General features: G+C 49.5%; 7 protein-coding genes across 8 annotated transcripts in view; 4 read left to right on the top strand and 3 right to left on the bottom strand.

The window, feature by feature from the left end:
* The window catches only part of LOC120958277 (ephrin type-B receptor 4b), a 261,361-nt gene that overhangs the window by 128,553 nt on the left and 110,395 nt on the right, over positions 1-22,413 (top strand). The window lies entirely within an intron of this gene.
* On the top strand, positions 2,677-5,066 carry LOC120955600 (uncharacterized). Of its 2 annotated transcripts, none has more exons than XM_049610693.1 (2): positions 2,677-4,836; positions 4,907-5,066. In XM_049610693.1, the coding sequence occupies exons 1-2, from the start codon at positions 4,482-4,484 to the stop codon at positions 4,918-4,920; spliced, it is 369 nt and encodes a 122-aa protein (XP_049466650.1). In that variant the 5' UTR covers positions 2,677-4,481; the 3' UTR covers positions 4,921-5,066. Both variants share the same exon structure in this region; 1 of them encodes a protein (XP_049466650.1).
* Positions 5,137-7,788, bottom strand: LOC120955587 (probable nuclear transport factor 2). The gene is made up of 5 exons (XM_040376620.2): positions 7,429-7,788; positions 7,097-7,350; positions 6,774-6,845; positions 6,580-6,678; positions 5,137-5,567 (listed from the first exon to the last, which is right to left on the bottom strand). The coding sequence occupies exons 2-5, from the start codon at positions 7,202-7,204 to the stop codon at positions 5,454-5,456; spliced, it is 393 nt and encodes a 130-aa protein (XP_040232554.1). The 5' UTR covers positions 7,205-7,350; positions 7,429-7,788; the 3' UTR covers positions 5,137-5,453.
* On the top strand, positions 9,955-11,421 carry LOC120955763 (uncharacterized). Its single transcript, XM_040376897.2, has 3 exons — positions 9,955-10,238; positions 10,353-10,545; positions 10,634-11,421. The coding sequence occupies exons 2-3, from the start codon at positions 10,488-10,490 to the stop codon at positions 10,978-10,980; spliced, it is 405 nt and encodes a 134-aa protein (XP_040232831.1). The 5' UTR covers positions 9,955-10,238; positions 10,353-10,487; the 3' UTR covers positions 10,981-11,421.
* On the bottom strand, positions 12,287-13,343 carry LOC120955747 (uncharacterized). Its single transcript, XM_040376872.2, has 2 exons — positions 13,145-13,343; positions 12,287-13,063 (listed from the first exon to the last, which is right to left on the bottom strand). The coding sequence occupies exons 1-2, from the start codon at positions 13,202-13,204 to the stop codon at positions 12,512-12,514; spliced, it is 612 nt and encodes a 203-aa protein (XP_040232806.2). The 5' UTR covers positions 13,205-13,343; the 3' UTR covers positions 12,287-12,511.
* Positions 13,976-16,075, top strand: LOC120955756 (SUMO-conjugating enzyme UBC9-A-like). The gene is made up of 4 exons (XM_040376884.2): positions 13,976-14,550; positions 14,709-14,792; positions 14,898-15,160; positions 15,254-16,075. Exons 1-4 carry the CDS (start codon positions 14,485-14,487, stop codon positions 15,315-15,317), a joined length of 477 nt encoding a protein of 158 aa, XP_040232818.2. The 5' UTR covers positions 13,976-14,484; the 3' UTR covers positions 15,318-16,075.
* LOC120949573 (uncharacterized) overlaps positions 16,891-22,413 on the bottom strand; it is a 31,668-nt gene continuing 26,145 nt past the window's right edge. Inside the window, exons 7-9 of the mRNA XM_040366976.2 lie at positions 21,563-21,862; positions 19,626-21,493; positions 16,891-18,307 (exon numbers count right to left, since the gene is read on the bottom strand). Of these exons, the coding sequence (XP_040222910.2) occupies positions 17,227-18,307; positions 19,626-21,493; positions 21,563-21,862 (3,249 nt within the window). The 3' untranslated portion in view covers positions 16,891-17,226. The remainder of the gene's footprint in view (positions 18,308-19,625; positions 21,494-21,562; positions 21,863-22,413) is intronic.

Below are 22,413 nucleotides of genomic sequence, written 5' to 3'. Positions count from 1 at the left end.
TCATGAACCCATACAGGTCCTGGAACGAATCATGAAACCATATCGGTACCGGAACTGCTCATGAACCCATACCAACCCTGGAACCTATCACAAACCCATACCGGTCCTCGAACCTATTATGAACCCATACTGGTCCTGGAACCTATAATGAAGCCATACCGCTCCTGGAACCTATCATGAGCACATACTGGTCTTGGAACCTATCATGAACCCATACAGGTCCTGGAACGAATCATGAAACCATACCGGTACCGGAACTGCTCATGAACCCATACCAACCCTGGAACCTATCACAAACCCATACCGGTCCTCGAATCTATTATGAACCCATACTGGTCCTGGAACCTATAATGAAGCCATACCGCTCCTGGAACCTATCATGAGCACATACTGGTCTTGGAACCTATCATGAACCCATACAGGCCCTGGAACGAATCATGAAACCATACCGGTACCGGAACTGCTCATGAACCCATACCAACCCTGGAACCTATCACAAACCCATACCGGTCCTCGAACCTATTATGAACCCATACTGGTCCTGGAACCTATAATGAAGCCATACCGCTCCTGGAACCTATCATGAGCACATACTGGTCTTGGAACCTATCATGAACCCATACAGGTCCTGGAACGAATCATGAAACCATACCGGTACCGGAATTGCTCATGAACCCATACCAACCCTGGAACCTATCACAAACCCATACCGGTCCTCGAACCTATTATGAACCCATACTGGTCCTGGAACCTATAATGAAGCCATACCGCTCCTGGAACCTATCATGAGCACATACTGGTCTTGGAACCTATCATGAACCCATACAGGTCCTGGAACGAATCATGAAACCATACCGGTACCGGAATTGCTCATGAACCCATACCAACCCTGGAACCTATCACAAACCCATACCGGTCCTCGAACCTATTATGAACCCATACTGGTCCTGGAACCTATAATGAAGCCATACCGCTCCTGGAACCTATCATGAGCACATACTGGTCTTGGAACCTATCATGAACCCATACAGGCCCTGGAACGAATCATGAAACCATACCGGTACTGGAACTGCTCATGAACCCATACCAACCCTGGAACCTATCACAAACCCATACCGGTCCTCGAACCTATTATGAACCCATACTGGTCCTGGAACCTATAATGAAGCCATACCGCTCCTGGAACCTATCATGAGCACATACTGGTCTTGGAACCTATCATGAACCCATACAGGCCCTGGAACGAATCATGAAACCATACCGGTACCGGAACTGCTCATGAACCCATACCAACCCTGGAACCTATCACAAACCCATACCGGTCCTCGAACCTATTATGAACCCATACTGGTCCTGGAACCTATAATGAAGCCATACCGCTCCTGGAACCTATCATGAGCACATACTGGTCTTGGAACCTATCATGAACCCATACAGGCCCTGGAACGAATCATGAAACCATACCGGTACCGGAACTGCTCATGAACCCATACCAACCCTGGAACCTATCACAAACCCATACCGGTCCTCGAACCTATTATGAACCCATACTGGTCCTGGAACCTATAATGAAGCCATACCGCTCCTGGAACCTATCATGAGCACATACTGGTCTTGGAATCGATCATGAACCCATTCCGGTCATGGAACCTATCATGAACTTATACCGGTCCTGAAAATGATACTAAATCCATACCGGTCTTGCTACTACTCATGAATCCATATCAGTCCTGGAATTCAAAGTAAGCCCATTAAGGACTTGGAACTGATACTGATCTCATACCGGTCCTGAAACCGACCATGAACCCATTCTGATCCAGAATGGTTTCATTTATTTTCAAAAACTGTACATGGAGCTGTTCCGCAAATGATTCGCTAGTCACGGGCCCCAACGTCCATCCTTCCGGGGATGTTCCTTGTCGCTAGTACTCTATCCGTACGGCCTACTATAGACTAGAGATCTACGGGGCCCCAGGCGACCGCCTAGTCCGCCTGCCGTTAGATCCGCCACTGTTCCCAACAGCACCACGCGACGAGGAACGAAAACCCAAAAAAAAAAATGGACAAATCACGGAATGCGTTAGTTAACATCACTACAATTTTGTGTCGTTTAAGAAGTCTTTGTTGGGCATGGAAATTTGTCTACACATGGGCAATTTATTGTGTTGTTTCCCAATGCCACATGTAGCCTCGATGGCGGTTTGAAATTTCAAAGAATTGGCGGAAAAAGTTGGTTTGGCGATCGCGTACAATTCGAAGCAACACGGCATGCAGATCCCTGTTCATTTTAGTTAAGATTCTTTTCATGCTAATGGACGGTTTAGAGTTATCTTTTTCACCTTTATAGCTCGGAGTTGTAGGAAAGATGTTACAACTAAGCTCTGCATACTAATTGCAACCAACCAACCCGCCAATTAGACACGTGCACTTAAAAAAAAAAAACAATTGATGAAACTTAACGAAATGTTAATATCCAAAAGTGCAAAACAAAAGCGGGTAAACAAATCGGTACATCACTGGCAACGCGTCTCGCAACATCCCATCGCAGCATCCTTTGTACTGGCGCGATTCCGCGACCACGTTGTCATGGTAGCGGAGAGCGAGACAGCCGCCGCAGGTATAAAAGCAGACGCAGTCGGCGGCGCGTGCGTTTCAGTCAATTCGCAGTGTTCGCCGTGCGCAGATCAAAAAGCATATCAGTGTAACTTCAGACGCACCATTCCGGTCGGTTCTAGCAGTCAGGAGCAAAGGGAATAAAGCAGACGAGCAAACGATGCCGGCAGCAGATCTGAATATAGGGAAGCTCCACCTTGTGCTGGAGATGTACAAAATGGCCAGCAATCCCGAGAACGACAGCATGCATTGGAGTGCGGACGGCAGTCTGCTAATCGTGAACCTGCCGGCACTGGCCCTCCATCTGGTACCGATGGTTGACGAAGGGAATCCGCTCATCTGGTTCCTGGGGCTGATGACCGGGGCCGGCTTCATGCAGTGCCCGCTGGAGACGGTCGACGAGGCGGAGTACAACACGCCGCCGGAAATGACGCTCATCTTCTGGCATCCTCAGTTCCACCGCAATAATCCCTGGTTTAACTACACCTGGATCAGCGTGCACGATGAGACCCCGCAGCGTGGTGAGTGGGTTGGGAGTGGGCGCAGTGTGTGAGTTTGTAGAACTGATGTGTGTGTGTGTATGTGTGTGTGTGTTTTCTTTTCAATCATTTTCCTCACCAATGATACCAGAGGAGGAGTAGCCTCACCAAGGATGCCGGACAATGTGGAGTAGCCGGGGCGCCGGATCCTGCAAGACGTAAGAGCAATCGAACGGTCTGATTCGAACGAACAACAGAGAGATGGAGACCGAAGACGAAAGGATTTAGCGACCGGCGCAGATGTTAAGAAATTCGGCACTCGAGACACTCCAGCAACAGTTACACCGGCTTTCCGATGGGCGTACTGTAGTTTGGTGTAAGTCTACAGTTATTAGACCATAGTTTATTGATTGAAAACCCCAACTTTGAAGACGACAGAAAAAACACAGAGAGAGAGAGAGAGAGAGAGAGAGAGAGAAAGAGAGAGAGGGCCAGAAAAGAAGTAGACATAGATTAGGCGAGAGCAAACGCTATCGGAAGTAAACACATTCTGGGTGATGGAACGGATGGAAGGATTCACGTTTCGCTAGCGATCACATGGGGGATGCGCCAGGCCGGATATGAAGGGCACGCGAATAGCGAAAAAAAGGGGGGGAACACCATCAACTTATCTGTAAGCTCTGTCAGCAACTCTACTACCAATAAAACGGCTACCGGCTGAAGAATAGCGCGCGATGTATGTATTCTTCCAGCCACTTTCTCCATCCTTTCGGCTTGAAATGCTTCGAGTGATATCGGTCATACATCTAGCTCCCTAGATGGAGATGCTGCGCATTGCAGCGAAATCTAAGAATCGTTTTTTTTTCCAACGAACGAGGCGTGTGCTCGGTACGGTTGATTCTAAGTAATGTTCGGCAACAAGCAGTTAAGTTTTTATCGAATATAAGGAAATGTCAGTGTGAAATTTCAAGAAGCCGTATCCGTTTTGTTTTGTTTTTTATTTTTTATTTTGCCTCGCGCAACAACGCTCCCGCGAGATCGACCATTCCAAACATTTTTGGAGCATATGCTGAGGAACAATGTTACTATCGAATTTGCAAAACAAGCAGCGGGTAGAAAATTTGCCTGAACGTCAATAGTGTCGCGTTTCGCAACATCCCATCGCAGCATCCATTGTACTGGCGCGATTCCGCGACCACGTTGCCCTAGTAACCGAGAGCGAGACAGCCGCCGCAGGTAAAATAAAGCAAACTCAGTCGGCGGCGCGTGCGTTCCAGTCAGTTTGCAGATTTCTGCGTGGTCAGATCAAAACACCATATCACACCGTGTCAGACGCACCATTCCGCTTATGGTTCTAGCATTCCGGAAATAAAGCAGACGCTGAAAGCGATGGCTGCCTGTGAAATAAACGTCGCAAGGCTCCACTTTTTGCTGGAAGTGTTCGAAATAGCCAACAATCCCGAGAACGATGGTTTGAAGTGGAGTGTGGACGGAAGATGGCTAATCGCGAACCTGCCGGCACTGGCCCTGTATTTGCAGTCGACCATCGACAACCCCGAACCGCTCGTCTGGTTTCTGCAGCACCTGACCGGGGCCGGCTTCGTGCTGTGCCCGCAGCATTTGGTCGACGAGGCGGAGTACAACGCACCGGCGGACGATACGATCATTTTCTGGCATCCGCGCTTCCACCGCAATCATTCCTGGTTCAACTACCAATGGAACAGCGAGCACACCCCGCAGCAAGGTGAGTTGATGATGAACGATTGTGAATGATAGAGAAAAACTGTACTGATTTTCTTCGTCAATAATACCAGACAACGAGGAGTAGCCTAACCAATGGAACTGGACAACGTGGAGTACCCGGTACGGCAGGGCGCCGATCCTGCTAGACGTAAGACCAATCGAAGGAAGAACAGAAAGACGCAGGATGAAGACGAAAGGATTCGTGACCGGCACACCGTGCGCGCCGCCGTTAAGAACTTCTGCGCGTGCAAACTCAACGCAAATTCCAGTTTTGTGACAGCAGTAGCATATGATTCGTGTGTAGGCTGTTAATAAAGCATAGTTTATTGATTCCAAAAAACCAACCTTTTAAGACGGCAGGAAACGCAGTGTGAGAGAGTCGGAGCGATAAAAAAGAGATATATATATAGAGAACGGTTCCCCATCGTCACGTTCACGTTCAACCGGCACAACGATATACTATAGCGTGAACAAAATTCTCCTTTTCCTGGCGGTTTTGTTGTTGTTGTTGTGCCTGTTGTTCCTGTCCCGGCGTTTATAGGCAATAGAAGCGGCAATTTGTCCAAGGATCACCCCCGCAGTGTATTTTGTGTTCGTCCTGACGCGCGCCGACAATACTTAGGCGGTGTTGTGGATATTAAGGCGGAAGATGTCATGCGCACAGAAGAACGACGCTCCGATCGGTTTCAGCACGAACGTCTGGGAGTAGGCGTGCGGTGGATCATCGTCACACTGCGGATGCGGAAGCAGGCAGAAAAGAGATGGATTAGTCGAGAGAAAATGGGATTCTGGATAGAAGGGTTCACGATTCGATCATTGAGGGATATGAAGGGCGCGCGATTCGTCGTGTGTGTGTGTCATCGGTTGGACCATAAGCTTACAGTATTTTTCAGTGGTTCCCATTAGTGATAGGAAAAACAAAGTTTTTTTTTCCAAATCGATTCCGGATAGTAGGACCAGAATCAGTTTCCGGAATAGGAATCGGCTCCGAAATCAGAATCGGATTCGAAATTGGAGTAAGTTTCGGCATCTCCATAAGAATAGGCGTTTGGGTCCAATAATGCTACGTATTGATAACCGCAAAGAATCCAAATTTACTTGTAAACGATCCATTCTCATTGAGATTCTCCGTCCAATTTAAATTCATGTACTGATTCTCACATTCCGGTGCTACTTCCTATTCTGGTGTCAATTCTAATTCCGTTACCGATCCGATTCTGATCGCGGAATCGATTTCGGAGCCGAGTCAACTCCGAGTCGAATCGGAATCGGCTCCAGAATTGATTCCCAACACGGAATCGGGTTCGGGTAGGTCCTATTCCGAGCTCCCACCACTAGTTCCCATAATTGTGGGTCACTTTCTTGACTCTTTCTGAAGGGAAATGAACATTGTGTGATGCGAATTGGACTCTATAACACATGTTTTAAACAAATCGAGTAGGATTGTCCTGAAATGAGTCCAATTGCCAACATATAAAGTACACTTCCCAATTGGAAAGAGCCAAGAAAGTGTCCCACAACTATGAGAACCCCCGGAAAAGGCTGTATCAAATAAGCTTTGTACATATTTGCAGCACGTCCCTTTCCGAATGGTTTGATAGGAAGCCCTCAGGGCAAGGCCAATTCACCATAGAGACACACACACACACACACGGCACACACTTTCCACAAGCCCGATCGATCGACCGTTCCGCGGGGGACCGGTCCATCCGGCGGCCCCTCACCGGTTCGCACCGCCACTTACTTGCAATCTGCCGAGAACGTTTATCAGCACGCCGCCGTCGAACATTGGCTGGGAGTCGACCGCCGTCAGCACACGGGTAATGTTTTGAAACGTGAGACTCTAAAAATGGAAACGCAAACGCCATCAGTGTGCGTGCGCGAAAGAAAGCGCTGTGTGGGGCTGACAGGGGGAAGGGGTGGGTTGCGATCACTAACCTGCAGCTTTTCGAGAATCTTTGCCGCACCCTGGATCTGTTGCCCTTCAAACGTCATGAAGGATAGTTCCGCCTGTTGGATGGGAGGACGAGATTTGATAGGAGAGAAGAGGGTCAGCTAAGGTCGAACTAGAACAGCCCCCCTCCCGGATGTTCCCTTCCGTCCTTCCTTTTTCAGGTTTGATGTCACGATGAGGGGGTGAGAGCGGGAGAGGGAGAGAAAAGGTAGGATGGACAGGGTGGGAGCGAGGATGTGATCGGTGAGGTTAGGTGTGCTCAGCTGTAGGACATCCGGGAGGGCGTGCATGCGAGCGAAACACTCACATTGTACAGGTTGACCAGGGTTGGCCGTTGCGTTGAATCATCGAACAGCGCGTAGTACTGGGTGACGAATCCTTTGCCGATCTCCTCGTACTGCGGGTTCAGTGCCATGGTTTAGTCGTGGGTGCGGGTGCTCCGTGCCGGATGTCTGCTAAATCCTAGTGTACGCGTTCGGCCGTCGGCCAGCCTCCAACCATCCAAATATCCTTCTGTGCGTGCCCCACGCCCCGAGACTGGTTGAAGCTCACGCGTGTGCCCTTTGGTGCACGGAGAGCAGAACAACAACAAATAGCAAAAATATAGCTAAAAGCACACCCACGCACACGGGCACTCACAATGAGGGAGGAGTTGACGGGCAAGTGCCAGGGAAATCCCTCCGGTAGGGGCGGGGGCCACAGGCCAGGGAACAGAACAGACGGACACCGCGAACGAACCGTGCGAAAGAATGCCGAAATCGGGCAAACGTCAAAACCACCCGTTAACGGGTTTTTGACAGCGGACCGACCGCTGAAACGGGGTAATGGTTTATTTTTAGGAGCGATGACCAACACGGCAGTGGCCCGGGGGAGTGTTTAAGGGACCGGGCAGGCCAGGCACGGCTGCGGCACGGCTATTCGCAGCTGGAGTACAAGGCGAACTTGCGTGCGTACGTTCTGGAAGATCGTCGTTGTTTTTCTTGTTGGGATCGCTACCGTTTTCGATCAACTGGACTGTCATTCGGTGCGGAACGGTTTTGTTTTGACACGGGCCGATGGCCAGTGTGGCCAGATTATTTTTGCAATTTTCGATAGGAGCACCAAAATTGTATCGGTAGTTTTCGGTAGGAGTTTCAGATGTTTTCGGTAGTTTTTGAAACTCAGTTAAAATTAATTATTGAGCTAGGAGGGGGGAGGGCTGCTAAAATGCAAAATGAAAGTTCCATATCACGAAATAATACATCCTTTATTAATTTCAAGTAGATGCCCAAAAGCCAAATTTGCTTAAGCAGCTAATTTTGCAATGCTAAAAATCGCTGCTTGAATTTGCCTTTTGCAGTAGATAAACAGCATCAAAGTTCCAGGTGAGTCTTTCAAACAGCGCTTAAGCAGCTTCCTTATGCCAGGGTACCGGGGATTATTTTTCTTTGTGTTTTATTTTCAAGCAAGCGTCATCGATGAAATAAACAACAGGATTTGTTTTGTTTGTGTACATGTGTATATTTTTGAATCTTTAATATTCATGAATCATACAAAATGTCACACTATTCCCAAGCGCCACAGATTAAGCTTAAACGACTGGAAAATTGAATATCCAAAGAAAAAAATGAAAGCTCCACAGCTTCATTGGTTTGATCAATAGCTGGCGTATTAAAACTGATTATTATATTGCTATCCTTTTCTTGCAATGTGTTTCGACAAGTTTCATCTTATCATGACCTATATAGTCTTCTAACTTTCTGAGCAAAAATCTATATGAATGGTCGTGTGGTCAGATACGTGGGTATCAACACCAACGACCATTACTCAAATCTTACTTGTTTCAGTGCTGGTGGTTCCCATTGGAGTTTAGTATTTAAACAATCGTATCGCCGTTCTAGTTCTAGCGATGCATAACTTCAATGCGAAACTATACAACAGTACAGGGGAAATGAGAAAGCTCTCCTCCAAGCGAGGAAGCTCAACTGGTTGGGTATCCCACAAACAGATGGCGCCACCAGCTTTTTTGCTATTTTTAGAATGCATGAGTCGTTTGCCGTCTGCTAAACGAAGTCTTTCTATATTCCGTTTAGGTAGAGAACTTGAGTCGTTTAGAAACCGTTTAGTGGTCGTTTAGTGGATTTGTGGCACTTGGGTAGGGTGCTCATATGTGAATCAGTAGGCGTTTCAAAAATCGGTAGGAGTACAGATAAGGCCCGTGTCTGTGCTCCATCGCATGCGATTTCATCGCACGTCCTGTCAAACGCTTTTTCGTATAATATTGCGATTATTTGAATGATTTTAATAATATAACGATTATGAAAAATTAAGTTGAGATTGTTCCTAAAAACACCACGCATTTAGTTTGACAGATAAAATCGGATGCGGCGTACGACGAAATCAAAATTTTTTGATTCCGTCGTACGACGAAATCGCACGTCCGACGTTATCTGTCAAATCTCATATAAAATTTTGACAGGCCTTCCGATAAAATCAAGGTGGATTAAAAATATCAGGTGGTGGATTAGGGCCTTTGGGGGGTCGCCATAGTTGAGGGACTTTACGTCATTTTAGAACCGTTGACCATTGGTTTCCGCACACAAAGCTTAGCAAATATAACAGATTTCTTTGTTATTATGTGCATTTTAGTGTGTCTATTGATTTTATCGAAAAAACGTAATATATTAACAAAAGATTTGATGATTTTTTTACGCACGAAATTTAAAATCATGCTAGCATGAGTTCTAATCTCAAGTAAATTGTCCATGCGGCTCGTAGATAATGAGGAATTAATGTAAAAATTGAAAAAAAATAATGATTTCTTAATTTTTATTATCAAAAATGTCGAAAACACAAAGAATTCTAGAATAAATTCACAGAATAACACAAAATAACACACTTTAATGTATGTTTCAATGTTAAATAAGAACTCACAAAGTACAAAATATATTTTTAAAGAATATTGATTCGAAAAAATGGGGTACATAAATTATATGAACAAATTTAATTAATGTAAAAAAAATTTGAATCCTGGGGACCTTACGTCAAGTGACGAATTGTCAAAATGCACTAGAGTCCACCACCTGATATTTTTAAATTCACCTTGGATAAAATCTCATCCGATGGAGCACAGACACGGGCCTAAATCGATAGTTCTGGTCACTCTGGGAATGACAGTGGTTGCTAGATGCTATGCCTATTTGCAATGACTTTTATTTAAAATTTAAACCCACAACGAATGAGTGTGTCTAATTCATGGGTGAAAAATACACAACGGCATGTGTGAATATTCTGGAAAAACACTCGCAATCGTTTTTTTTTTTGCTTTCTGCTTCCTGCCAAATGCGCTGCTATAGCCATAACCTCACCACAAATGCACACAAAACAATCGAGCTGTCAAACGCTTGGGAAGAGAGCAACACCCAAGCAATACGGTGGGAAGGGGAAACAATTCGCGGCCCTTCATAACGGTAGATTGTTTTCATCCCGTTGCTCCAATTCAAACGACACCTTCCCCAGCAGGCTGTGTGTGCTTCTCCATTCCGTCTCACTGATTTTTGTTTTCGCACTTGCCTTGTTTGTAGCCTCACACGGCACCCTAGGGAGACTTCGTAGGGCGGTTCGGGAGCGATGGTTAATAGAAACATAAAAGAAGAATCAACAATCAAATTCCAGGAGCTGGCATACGAGAATGAAGGCAACAACAGTGCGCCAGAAGCATGAACCAACGCCACTCAGCTGAAGCATCCTCCTCGAAAGCAAAGCACAATGGAAAAGGTAACCCCTGGCTGTGTGGGCGAAACGGTGCGGCGAATCAATCGGACTTTGAACCTGGCGCTTTATTTCCTCTTTTGTTTTTTTCCAGACCGGCAGACGGAAAGCATCCCCAGTAAAACCATGAGCAACGAGCCGGGCACCGGCCGGGGGCCTATCCCCAACAAACCGTCGGACACGTCCGAGCACGACGCCGTGAACGTCCGGTTCGTCGAGCGGCGGGAGCCGGAGCGAGCGTTCTGTCTTTCCTGCCGGTCCGAGTTTACCTTCTCGCTGCTGAACGACATCATCCAGCACTATCTGGACCGGCGGCACGAACCGTGCTGCCGCTGCCTGTACTGCGACGGGCCGATGTACCGGTACCGGGACGGGAAGGGTCAGGTACAGTACTATCACGATTGCCAACGGTGGAGACGCCACCTGGACCGTGCGCCCTGAGGTGTGGTTTTTTTTCGGAAGGATAAATTCGGTCGAATGCCGCTGTTTTCTTCCTTTACTGCCGACGAATAGTAAAATCGGAAGTTTAAAACAATTTATACGTACCGTTTACATCACTCAAATGTCTCAACCACTCAACCCGGCCGTCTGCGTCGTGCAAGCATTCCAAATTAGGCGTCGGAGATAACTATTCCCTCAGTTTTAAAACGATCCTATGACTACCGCAATGACGAGTGTGGTTGGCTGAGCCGGCGTAGGGAAATAATGTAATCAGTTGCTTTAAATTATTTTTCTATGTTTTGTACAGGATGAACCTTAAGCTTTCTCAGCTAGTTCTGCAGTTGCGTGAGAGTTAGGCGTAATTGTGAAGGATTCAATTCCACATATCAATCGATCTCTATGAGAAGTGTAACATAATAAATCGAACATGGACGAATATCAGTTTTACATCCAAACACTAGCATAAATATTACAAAATAAGAAACGCGAAATAAAATTTTTTGGGTAAGAAATCACTGTACAAATTCTACTTAATTTTATTTGTTACGGACCGGTTCATGTTGCGTTCCGAATGCAAATCCGGAACGGTTGCAGGTACTTTTCTTAAAAAATGATACAAATCTGGAGCGATTTCTGGATCGTAATGGGTTCATGATAGGTTCCGGTATAGCTTCCTGTTCCGGTTCAGAAGCTACCTTCGGTCATGTGCAGTTCTTGAGCCAGAAAAGGTTATGTATTGGTGGCAGGAACAGTATTGGTTTAGTTTCGGTTTGAGGTCTCTTAAAGGGTCGTCATAAATACTTTATTTTATTGGGTTTCGAGACCTTCTCTTTGGAGTAAAGGAGATTTTTGAGATTTATTTGAATGCCATGTAGCCTGGCAACATAAACTAGTCACGTCGAACCAAGTTGATGTCGATTTGTGAGATGAATATGGCATAGCTTCTGTTGGTTGTAGCTTGCACTGCGCCTAATCCGCCCGTATCGATCATCCTGTATTGTTTATTGATAGTCAATTTAAAAGTAAAATACGATGGGCCAATCGAGATGCTTTTATGCTGAGGCAATGACCAGTTGCTATGGCTTACTAAACACAACAAAAAGATGTTCCATTATGCTTATTATGCTGTGGAAGCTGGGATCCGTCAAAGAACGTCCCGAACAACTACATGATTTAGCAGGGGAGTGAACAACACCTGCATGGATGCAGCATTCCATGGCACCGTCCATGATTTAGATTTGTAGTTGGTATCTGTTATTTGCAAAAACGAGCATAAAATTATACAGAAAACACATAACACCCTCCGTATTGTTCAACGCTCTTACAATGCTATCATTTATTTTAATGAATTCGAGCAGTCCGAAAAAACCAACATGCGCGTCATGCAGTCACAGGAACTGCGTAAGGTGGTAACATCCGGATACAGGAATGATATAAATGCGTTAGATTAATTTACAAAGCAAAAAGGATGAAAGAATGAAGAGAAAAACACTAAACTAAACAAACAAAAACCTTCCTCTGCCGCTTCCTCTTAGGCAGGTTCGGCGTGCTCCTCGGTCCCGTAGTCCGCCAGCGAATGGGCGAGACCACTGTCGTCCTCCTTCCCGGCACCGGCGGCCGTACCGCTAGTGCCCGGCTTGTCCTTCGACTCGCTCTCGTCCAGCATCTCCATCAGCGTGTCCACCAGCGACTTGAGCGATTCGATCACGCTCTGGGCGACGCCCAGCTCCTCCCTTATTGTGCCTACCTCCATGTGCAGCTGGGCGTTCTCGTCCAGCGCCTCCTTCAGCGAGATGCGCCGGCTTTCGGCCAGCTTCTCCCAGTAGTTGATGGATGGCCGGGCGGCGGTCAGATCCTGCTCCGCCTCGAACGTCGTCTGCGTGGCCTTCGACAGCTGTTCTACCATTTTGCAGCGCTTCGGTTCGCACGGGTGTTGCTGCTGGTGCTGCTGCTGCTGCTGCTTGACCGGCAGGTCCTTTCCGGGCCCATGGGACGCCGGCTTGAACGGGTGCTGGTTTTCCTTCAGCGCGCTCACGACGTTCTGTACTTCCTTGAGCTTCATCCGGGCAGCTTTGCGAGTTTCCTGCGAAATGGGAGAAGCAAGATGGAGGGGAATGAGCAAATTGCTTTTGTTCTTCTTGCTGCACGACAAAGCGCTACCAACCTCCTGTTCCGATACGGTGTCTTCCGAGATGATGATGTTCGCGGCAGACGATGCGCTCATTGCAAGCTGTGCAGACGGTTTGTGTGTTTCGACGAAATTGTGACACCGACACTACATACGCAGAACCAGGGGCCGTTGGTTTCCCTCCAAGTAATGGTTTCCAAACAAAAGCCGACAGTCGGCGCGTCACTTGCACGGCAAATCTCGAATGTCACGTCAAAGTGACAGCTACGGTCACATTGCGGATTCGCGCCCAGCTTATAGCCAGTTTATAGCAGTGTGATATAGAGTAAACAAGTGGATAAAATGTTTTTTTCCGCTCGCTGGTGGATAATTTTGAGTGGTTTTGGTGTTTTCGAATTTTCATCATTGTTTAAAACGATATAGCGCGTGGCCACGGAGCTGAAAAAATGTTGAAAAATTTTTCAGCTTTGTCAAAATTGCTTGTCAACTGCAAAAAAGAGCTTTTCTCGTGGCCGCACCAAAAACATACACAAGAGCGACAAAAAGCTCCAACATCTGAATATCATCGATATTTTGTTTAAGAAGCACTAACTAGGTACATAAATCAATTAGAATCATGCATTTTAGCATTATTATCATAACAATGGGTTACAACTGCGCCAAATAGCTGTTTGCTTACGCTTTTTCACGAACGTCAAATTTTGTCAACTTTTGTCAACTTTTTTTCCTGGCTGCTCCAGGTCACAAAATTTTGACAAAAGCTCAAAAAAGTGACAAAAGCTCACATTTTGAAAATTTTGTCAGCATTTTGTCACTCCCGTGGCCTTTCGCTTATAGAAAAACAGATTTCTTGACTCAAGAAAACAAAGCTGCGTTGAAACGTTTCACAAAATTCACCTCTGAAATGTTTCACAAATGTTTCATGAATAGATTGTTTTTAGTTCTGGATAATTTTCAATTTCGCAAGAATATTTTCCTCTCAAACGCATCCTTATATTTGATTGAAAATATTTGGTAACAATTGACAAGTAAAAATAGTTCAAAGAACCATAACAACACAAGCTGCTAACTGGTACAACGACGCTGTGAAAGATTTGCTTGACAGCAGAAAAAACGTGTTAATTTTCTTGCTCCTGTTACTGCACCTTCAGCAGACAACTTGTTGAACCGATTCAAACCGATTGACAGCTTTCTGTTATTATTTACTGGCGAACCGGTATCATTTTCTGGTAGACTGTTGCCGGCACCAGTCGCAATTGAAGCGAGCACTTCTGTTCTTTCGTCTCTGTCTCTCTCTTTGTGTGTGCGAACGTTTATTTCCGTTATTGTTCGTGAATTTGCCGTAGGGAACGTGGACACGCGAAAAGGAGAACAACATGTCCGGAATAGCGATACGACGCCTGTACGAGGAACGGAAGGCCTGGCGGAAGGATCATCCCTACGTAAGTTCGAACGACTGTTAGGGTTTTGTCTCTGTCTTCGCTCTCCATCCCGATGATCGCGAACGACTTTTGTTGGCGAATGCGAATGCTAAATTTGTTACAAAACCGCTTCATGTTTGTTTGCTGCTCTATCTTCTCTATTTTATTGAAATTTGCAGGGATTTGTGGCCAGGCCGGTGAAGAATTCCGATGGCTCGATCGATCTGTTGACCTGGGAGTGTGCAGTTCCCGGAAAGAAGGGAGTAAGTGTAAAGCATCGGCTGTCTATTTTCCTTCTTTTGTCTATCGTGTTTTTTTTTGCTAACGCACGCACATTTTACTTCCGGACCTATCGTTTTGCGACTTAGACCCTTTGGGAGGGTGGCCTTTACAAGCTTCGCATGCTGTTCCAGGACGACTATCCGGCCACCCCGCCCAATTGCCAGTTCGTGCCGCCCCTGTTCCATCCGAACGTGTACCGGTCCGGTACCATCGCCCTGTCGCTGCTGGACGAGAACCAGGGCTGGCGTGCGGCAACGACGATCAAGCAGATACTATTGAGCATTCAGGAGCTGCTGAACGAGCCGAACGTTACGAATCCGGTCCAGACCGAAGTGTTCGCAATGTACAGGTTAGCAAAGGTTACTTGCTGGCATCTTTCTCCAGCTGCTGATGATTGATTGTATTGTTTTCTTTTCTGTTTAATGTGGTCCAACTCTTTTAGCCGCAATCCGTTGGAGTACGAGAAGCTCGTACGTGCCCAGGCCAAAGCAAATGCGTTGTATTGAGTTAATGTTTCGTTTTGTTTTTTTGCACCACTGTACCCCCCGGGCGAGAGATGGCAGTAAGATAATACGGATCGATAGTCGGTAGAGTAAGAGTAGAGGTCCGGCCCGGATGGCTGGTAAACCAGTAGGCTGTGTCTCTCCCTTCGACCAAAGAGCGCGTTGACGTTATAGGTGTTACGCAGTCACATTCGTATCTCATATGTTAAGTTCTCGTATTTTATCTCTTGAGCGGAGCGCGTTCAGTTTTGGCGGAGAAGCCGTTTAGGGAGATTGCAATTGAACTCTAAGAAGGAGTAGGGAAGCACGGGGGGGGGGGGGGAATCATACTTCTAGAATTACAGCCAAACAAACTGCCTTTTAAACCGTCGCCGTCTGCGGATGGCCTGCTAAGGGAGAAGAGTATTATCTGAAGAGGTTGTTTGATGTTATCGAAGCGCGTGGGTGTGTATTGTCGATTTCCCAAGGAAATCGGCGCTGGGGACAACAAAAAAGGCAATCCCAGCTATCGTCGCGAGCAAAACGACATTATTAGTAATATAAGTAACAGTACCGGGGCACAGTCGTTCCGGTTAAAGAGTTCCTTACCATTTTTCGTTGTCGCCAAATCGTAACTATGAGACATAAGATGAACTATCGTAACTATGAGACATAAGAACTATGTATGAGACATACGGAAACTGTACAGCGAAGCGTTGTTATTCTTGCTAAAATATAACAAAAAACGAATAAAAAAATAAAAGCATTGATCATAAAAAAAACGTGCGTGTGCTCGTAGTGGCTTACGTGTGTATTGGTTGTTGGTCTGCTTTTAGGAAAGCGATAGTACGTTCTTGTTTGTTTCGCAGTCGCATTAATGGGACAGGATTGTGTCATCGATTAGTGTGTGACACACGAGATGCACCGGGCGGCATCCAGAATTTCCCGGGCTTTGTCCAGAAAATGCAACCGCCACTCACCCGACCGAATAATCTACACCCTTTTGATTCTGAAAACATTATTCTACTCAAATTTGGATTGATTCAACGCTGAAACCGTGCGAAATTTGGAATATGTGTGTAAAACACAGCTCTGGAATTTTTGAGTACAATTAAACTGTTTTTTTGAATTATTTTTTGCAAAAAACCCCTATTCCACCAGGCTACTCGGGTAGCCAGCGACTTGGAAGGCATATAACTTTTGAATGCGTTATCCAATATCGATGCAATATTCTGATGAAAATTAAATAAACTAATGCAGTTTCTTTAACTGTGCATAGATTGGTTCAACTCGCTACCGTTTTTAAATTATAGCTTTTCACAGTTGAAAGGATTTTTTTTGAAAATAAAAAAAGGAAACAATTTAAAAAACTATTTTCTGTATTTTACAAAATTTTCTCAGCAAAATGGCTCTAGCAGTTATGAAATTTGTATATTACACGTCTTGCATAAAATGTTCAGAATTTTGCTACCAGTAATTAAAAAGATAGCGCAGTTTACATTTGAATAAAAACCGTTGAGTTTAAATTTGAAGCGAGCGCCGGAAACGGTTTTACCGCATTTATCATAAAGGAAGACAAAAAACATACACACAATGGTTTGTGATTCTTTAGCAGGTTGTTATTTAAGAAGAAACATTGCGTTGTGTTACAATAGTCAATTAAAAATTGGTCCGACACGTTCCTTTCCTCTCTCTCTATTGCAGCAGGCTCGATTGGCACACGCGCGCGCCGCGCCTTACCAAACAAACGGAAAATGCGCAATTACAATCTCAGCCGGTATCGTCCTTCGATCTCCTACTCCTCCTCCCCCCTCTCTCTCAGTGGCACGGAATCTCGAAAATGTATTGTGTTCCTTCCGCGGCAGGGCCGGATGTGAGCAAATAGGTTAGTTAAAACGTGTTACACCCTTGGCCACTCTTGGACACTGTTTTGTTAGGAGTTGGTGCGCAGCTCGATGACGACACCACCGGCGCCCCCACCACCACCACCACCGGACATGTCCTGATATTTGAGGTCACCACCAGGTTCACCCCGGTAGCGGCCAGCCCCCACCACCGCCGGCGGTGGTGCGCTCTTTTTGTAGTAGTGTTTCGCGCGCGGCTGCTGGTGGTGCTGGTCGCCGGCGGCCTGGTACGCGTGCGGGTAGTCGTCGGTGCTGGAGCTGCCCCGGCGCACCAAGCTGGCCGTGTCCTTGTTGAGCGTCACCGGCGACCGGGTGCCGATCGTGCGCTCCTGCTCGCGCGTTATGTACGAGCCGAGATACTCGCGGGACGGTGGGGCGGCGCTCGCCGGCGGCTCGACCCCGTGCAGCGTCCGGTACAGCTCCGGCGCCCGGTTCTGCAGGTTGCGCAGGAACACGTTCTTCTTGTCGAGCGTCGGCCCGTCCGGGCTGGTCCGCCCCGGCGGCAGGTGGTACCCGTCCGTGCCGGCCAGCGTGAGGTCGCGCGTGCTACGGCTGACGAGGTTCACGATCGACGGGCTCTTGAGCTGGAGCGGCGGCGACGGCTGGTCGCCCTTTGCCGGACCGTACGTCGGCGGCGGCTGCTCCAGGTGCGTGTTGGAGCGGTAGAAGGCGGCCCCGGCTTTTGGCCCGCCCCGGCCGCCCAGCTTCTCCAGATAGATCGGGCTCGGATCGTTCGTCCCGTTCAGGCCGTGCACGTTGAACGATTTGCTGCGGTTGAGCGCTTTGTAGGTGCGGGCCGGCTTGACCGGGCCCGTGTTCGCCAGCGGCCGGCCCGCCCCGTTCGTGCTGACCGTGTTCACGATCGACACGTTGATCGTGGAGGAGTGCAGCGGCTTCGAGCGCTGCAACCGGTGGTGCTGCTCGTTCCGGGGCAGGGTCTGCGAGCTGACTACACCACCGTACCCGCCGCCGCCACCGCCCGGGTGGTACTGGACCGGCGGCTCGTGCTCGTAGTGGCCACCGCCCCCGGCCATCGTTGGCAGCCGGTTGGTGCTCTTGCTAAACCGCCCCAGCGTGTGCAGGTTCGTCTGCGGCGGCTGGCTGAACGAGCTGCAGAGGGAATGGGAAGAAAATGAAAGATATTAGGCGAAAGTCTAAATGCTGCGAAACAGTGCTGAAGGTGGCAAGGTTCCGTCTTTGCTTTGATCGCGTGAGCCAGCTCCTCTTCGGGCTGTTTCCTCAGTTTCGTAAACAAACAACAACACTTTGACGCAAACATCTGGTCCCGGATGTAATCTGAAATGGTTCGGCCGCTTGTACTTTTTGCCTTAGAAGGGGAATGACCAGCAAAGTCTCCCTTTCCAAGACCCAAGAACATCTTCACATTTGTTGTATATCATAGCAGCTATTAGATTGGATGTTAGCATACACCATTATAAAGCTATAAAAGCAGTGCGAGAAGCTCAGAAATTGATGATGCTATGATTCTCTCTTAAAACTTTCCTCCAAGTTTGCAGGTCCACTCCAGGTCGAGTTTTCTAGGGTAATGGTGTCCTGGAGAAATCGTTGAAGCAATCGAGAAGGTAAAGTACAACGTGCTTGTGAAAGAATGGCACCGAAGGGGTAAAATGATTGGTTCCCATCAATGGCGGATTAACACGAGTGGAGGCCCTAACCCTTCAAACGAATGTAGGCCTTCCTGAAGTGTCCAGCGAGAAGTTGTAACCAAATAGTCATCCAACATCACCAAAAGTGCCTCTGATGTTCTTGGTTCAACCATTGAATACCTTCTAACGTCACCAAAAGCACCTCTGGTGTGCTTGGATCCACCAAATAATTTCATCCAACATCACCAAAAGAGCCTCTGATGTGCTTGAATCCACCATAGAATAATTTCCAACATCACCAAAAGTGCCTCTGATGTTCTTGGATCAACCATTGAATACCTTCTAATGTCACCCAAAGTGCCCCTGATGTGTTTGGATCTACCAAATAATTTCATCCAACATCACCAAGGGGAAGGGATGATTGCGCCTACAGTTTCATGTGCTCTTAGACGACGTTTACATGCTAAAAGTGTCCCCCCTATCGAACATTTTTCAACAGCCAACTATCCACCACACACTATCCATCGAGTTGATTCATGCCAATGGCTCGTGTCACTGTTCCAAACCCTACCAGCGTGCCTACTGACCGCCCCGTTGCCCGATCCTTCTGTCCTAACCTTCTATGGGGGTGGGTCCAATCAAACCGGTTCCCAGCACCATTTGGTTTGTTTACATGTCTGCTCTACCAGAACTGCCCTACGCAAGTCTGCGGACTCCCGCCACACCAACGCACAGCCGGGTGGCCAGATATGGTGGTGTGTCCGGCCACCGCTCCATCTTTGGCTCTGCGGACACCAACAACATCGAAAGCACAAACTCACCGTGTATGGGCGGCGTTGTAGACACGTTCCTCGCGCCGATCTCGCCCTGCCGCTGCGGCCGCCGCCGCCGCCGCCGCTGCTGCCGGGTTGTATTTGTTTTCCTTGCCGAAGATGCTGCCACCGTACGGGTTTTCACCGAGATAGTACTTCTGGCGTGGCGTTGGACCCCCTCCGCCACCACCACCACCACCACCGCTGCCGGTCGTCATGTCGGACAGTACGTCGGAGGAGCCGCGCCGCTCGGTGTAGGGACGGTGTTCGCGCGCCGAATCACGTCTTGCGCCGGCACCGGTCGGCCTGTGACTGAGCGCAAGCTGCGACTGCGATCGGCCACCGTTCGCGAACCGCTGCTCGTCGCCCCCGTACGGGTGGTGGTGGCCGAGCAGGGGCGACCCGCCGCCGCTGCTAATGTGCCCGTCGATCACGTTGTACTGCTGGTAGGTGGTGGTGGTGGTGTTGCTGCCGCCGTTGCCGGACTGTCGCTTGTGCTGGGTGGACGGTGAGGGCGATTGCGATCGTTGCTGCTGCTGCTGCTGCTGCTGCTTCGTGTTTTTGAGCTTGAGCTTGCGCTCCGCACTGGCGGACCGGATCTTGCCCATCAGCTTGCGGATGGAGTTGCCGATGGCGGAACCGACGCGGTTCGCCTTCGGCGGCGTACTCTGCGCCCGGCTCACTGTGCGTTGCTGCTGCTGCTGGTGCTGCTGGAGCTGCTGTGGGCCGCCGGCGTGACTTAGATCCTGTATGCTGCTGAAGCGCGTCTTCTGGTACGGTTTGCGCAGTGTCGTCACTACGGGCGGTATCTGGATCGGGGAGACGGAGCGACTGCGCGGTGCGTACCCATGATGTACGACCGGTTGTTTGCCGTGGTACTGCTGCTGTTGCTGTTGCTGTTGCTGCTGCAGCTGCTGCTGAACGGCGACCTGGCGCCGTTCGAGCACTTTGCGCCGTTGCGGCACGGTTGGCCGACCGTCGGCCGGTGCCCCGATCTGGCCCACCGAGTGCCGGTCGGGCGACACGGACCGCCCGTACCGGGCGTGAAAGTTGCGCTCCGCCCCGGCCCCGTTCGCCACCTTCGGTCGGGGCGCGGTCAGGTAGGCGGACGCGTATATCGGCCCCCCGGCGGACGGAGGCTGCACCGTGGAGTGCTGGCGCTGGACGGGCCGGCCAGTCGGTTCCTCGCTGCCCGACCGGTACCGGTCCCCGGACCGGTAGCCCGCATCGTGGCTGGAACCGCGCTCCACCAGCAGCAGATCCTCGCGGGAGCCCCCGAGCCCCCGGCGGCCCGCCCACTCGCCCGCCGGGCGCACGGTGGTGCTGCCCCGCCGGCCGTCCGGCTCGGCCGGCCCGTCGCCCGACTTGATCGTCACGTTGAAGTAGGTGCGCTTGGTCGGCTCGACCAGCTCGTCCAGGTCTTCGCGCGAGTCGCGCGACGACCGCGACTCGCTGCCGAAGTGCGACTCGAGCCACTTGCTCGTTTCCGCCTTGCGCGTTTCCTCCTCCTTGTCGAAGTCGAGCGGCTTCTTGGTGAGCGCGTCGAGCCGGTCGTTCAGGACGGGGAGCCCGCCCGGCAGCAGGTTGCCGGCCGCCGGCTGAGTGACGCCGCCCGGCCCGAGCGCCAGCTCCTTTGGATGCCGGCCGAGCCGGCGCGCCTTGCGCAACCGGTCCGAGAGGCTGTCCCAGTCGGCGAGCAGGCCGCCGCCCGGCTCGCCCGCACGTCCCACACCGCCGGCACCACCACCACCACCGTCCCTGCTCATCTGGGTCTGCTCTGCTGCGTACCGCATCTCGTGTCCGATCACTTCCCCGCCCGATCCGATCAGATCGACATGCTGCTCGTCCCGCTGCTTGAAGTACCGCTGGGCGGACGACTGGACCGGGGGGAAAAAAAAAGTCACAACAATTAGGTGCACGTTTGGGTGCGATTCGCCGGTACTTACCTTCTGGTCGATGATGCGCTCACCGCTGTCCACCTGGTCGTAGCCGCCGTCCGGCTCCGGCAGCGCGTCGTCGACCAGCTCCTCGTGCTGGCGCGTCTGCTCCTTCTCCGTCACGAGCGTACCGTCCGGTTTGGCGAGCTGCCGGATGTCGGTGTCCTCGCTGTCGATGACCTTCCGCGTGCTGACCGACTGCTGCACCAGCTGGGGCCCGGTCGGCTGCTGCAGCTCGGTGCGCGCCTTCTCCGACAGCAGCAGCTCCCGTATGTCGTCGACGCCGCTGTTGATCGCCCGCAGGTACGCCTGCGGGAAGCGGAAGAAGAGGGATTAGTATCCCAACAGCAAAAAAAAAAAACAGACACACAGTAAAAAGCCTTCCATTCCAGCTTTTGCTGTGGTCAAGGCACTGGTCCAGGTGACATCTGCGTTCCTGCGTTGGCTTACGCCCAATAGCGTCGCCAAGGTTGTGTTGGCGGTTATGCCGTTGTAGCGAACAGCCGGTGTGAATGACTGCAGGAATTTATAAAAGTGCAAACAGAGTGCCCTCGCTGCCTGCCTTAGTGCTCTCGCTCTCTCTTTCTCTCTCTCGCTACACCCACGCTGAGCGTTGTGTGCGCTCGCAGGCTGCGACTGGCGAAGAACAAAGAGCTGACCTGTCGTCAATCGGCCTTTGTGTGTGTGTGTGTGTGTGTGTGCACCACACACTTACCCAGTGTTAACGATGCGAGCGTTAACGAAGCCGTCCTTTGCAGTAAACCCAACAAGAGAAGCAGCGTCCGTGGGGGGGGGGGGGGGCTTATAAGCAAACCGGCAGCATTCTAGCACTACAGTGCTTGATGATCGAAGTGGGACGC

Source organism: Anopheles coluzzii, chromosome X, assembly GCF_943734685.1.
Source record: "Anopheles coluzzii chromosome X, AcolN3, whole genome shotgun sequence".
In the NCBI taxonomy this organism is placed as follows: Eukaryota; Metazoa; Arthropoda; class Insecta; order Diptera; family Culicidae; genus Anopheles; species Anopheles coluzzii.
Note: the sequence above shows the minus strand (reverse complement) of the source record. Positions and strands in the feature narration are given on the sequence as shown.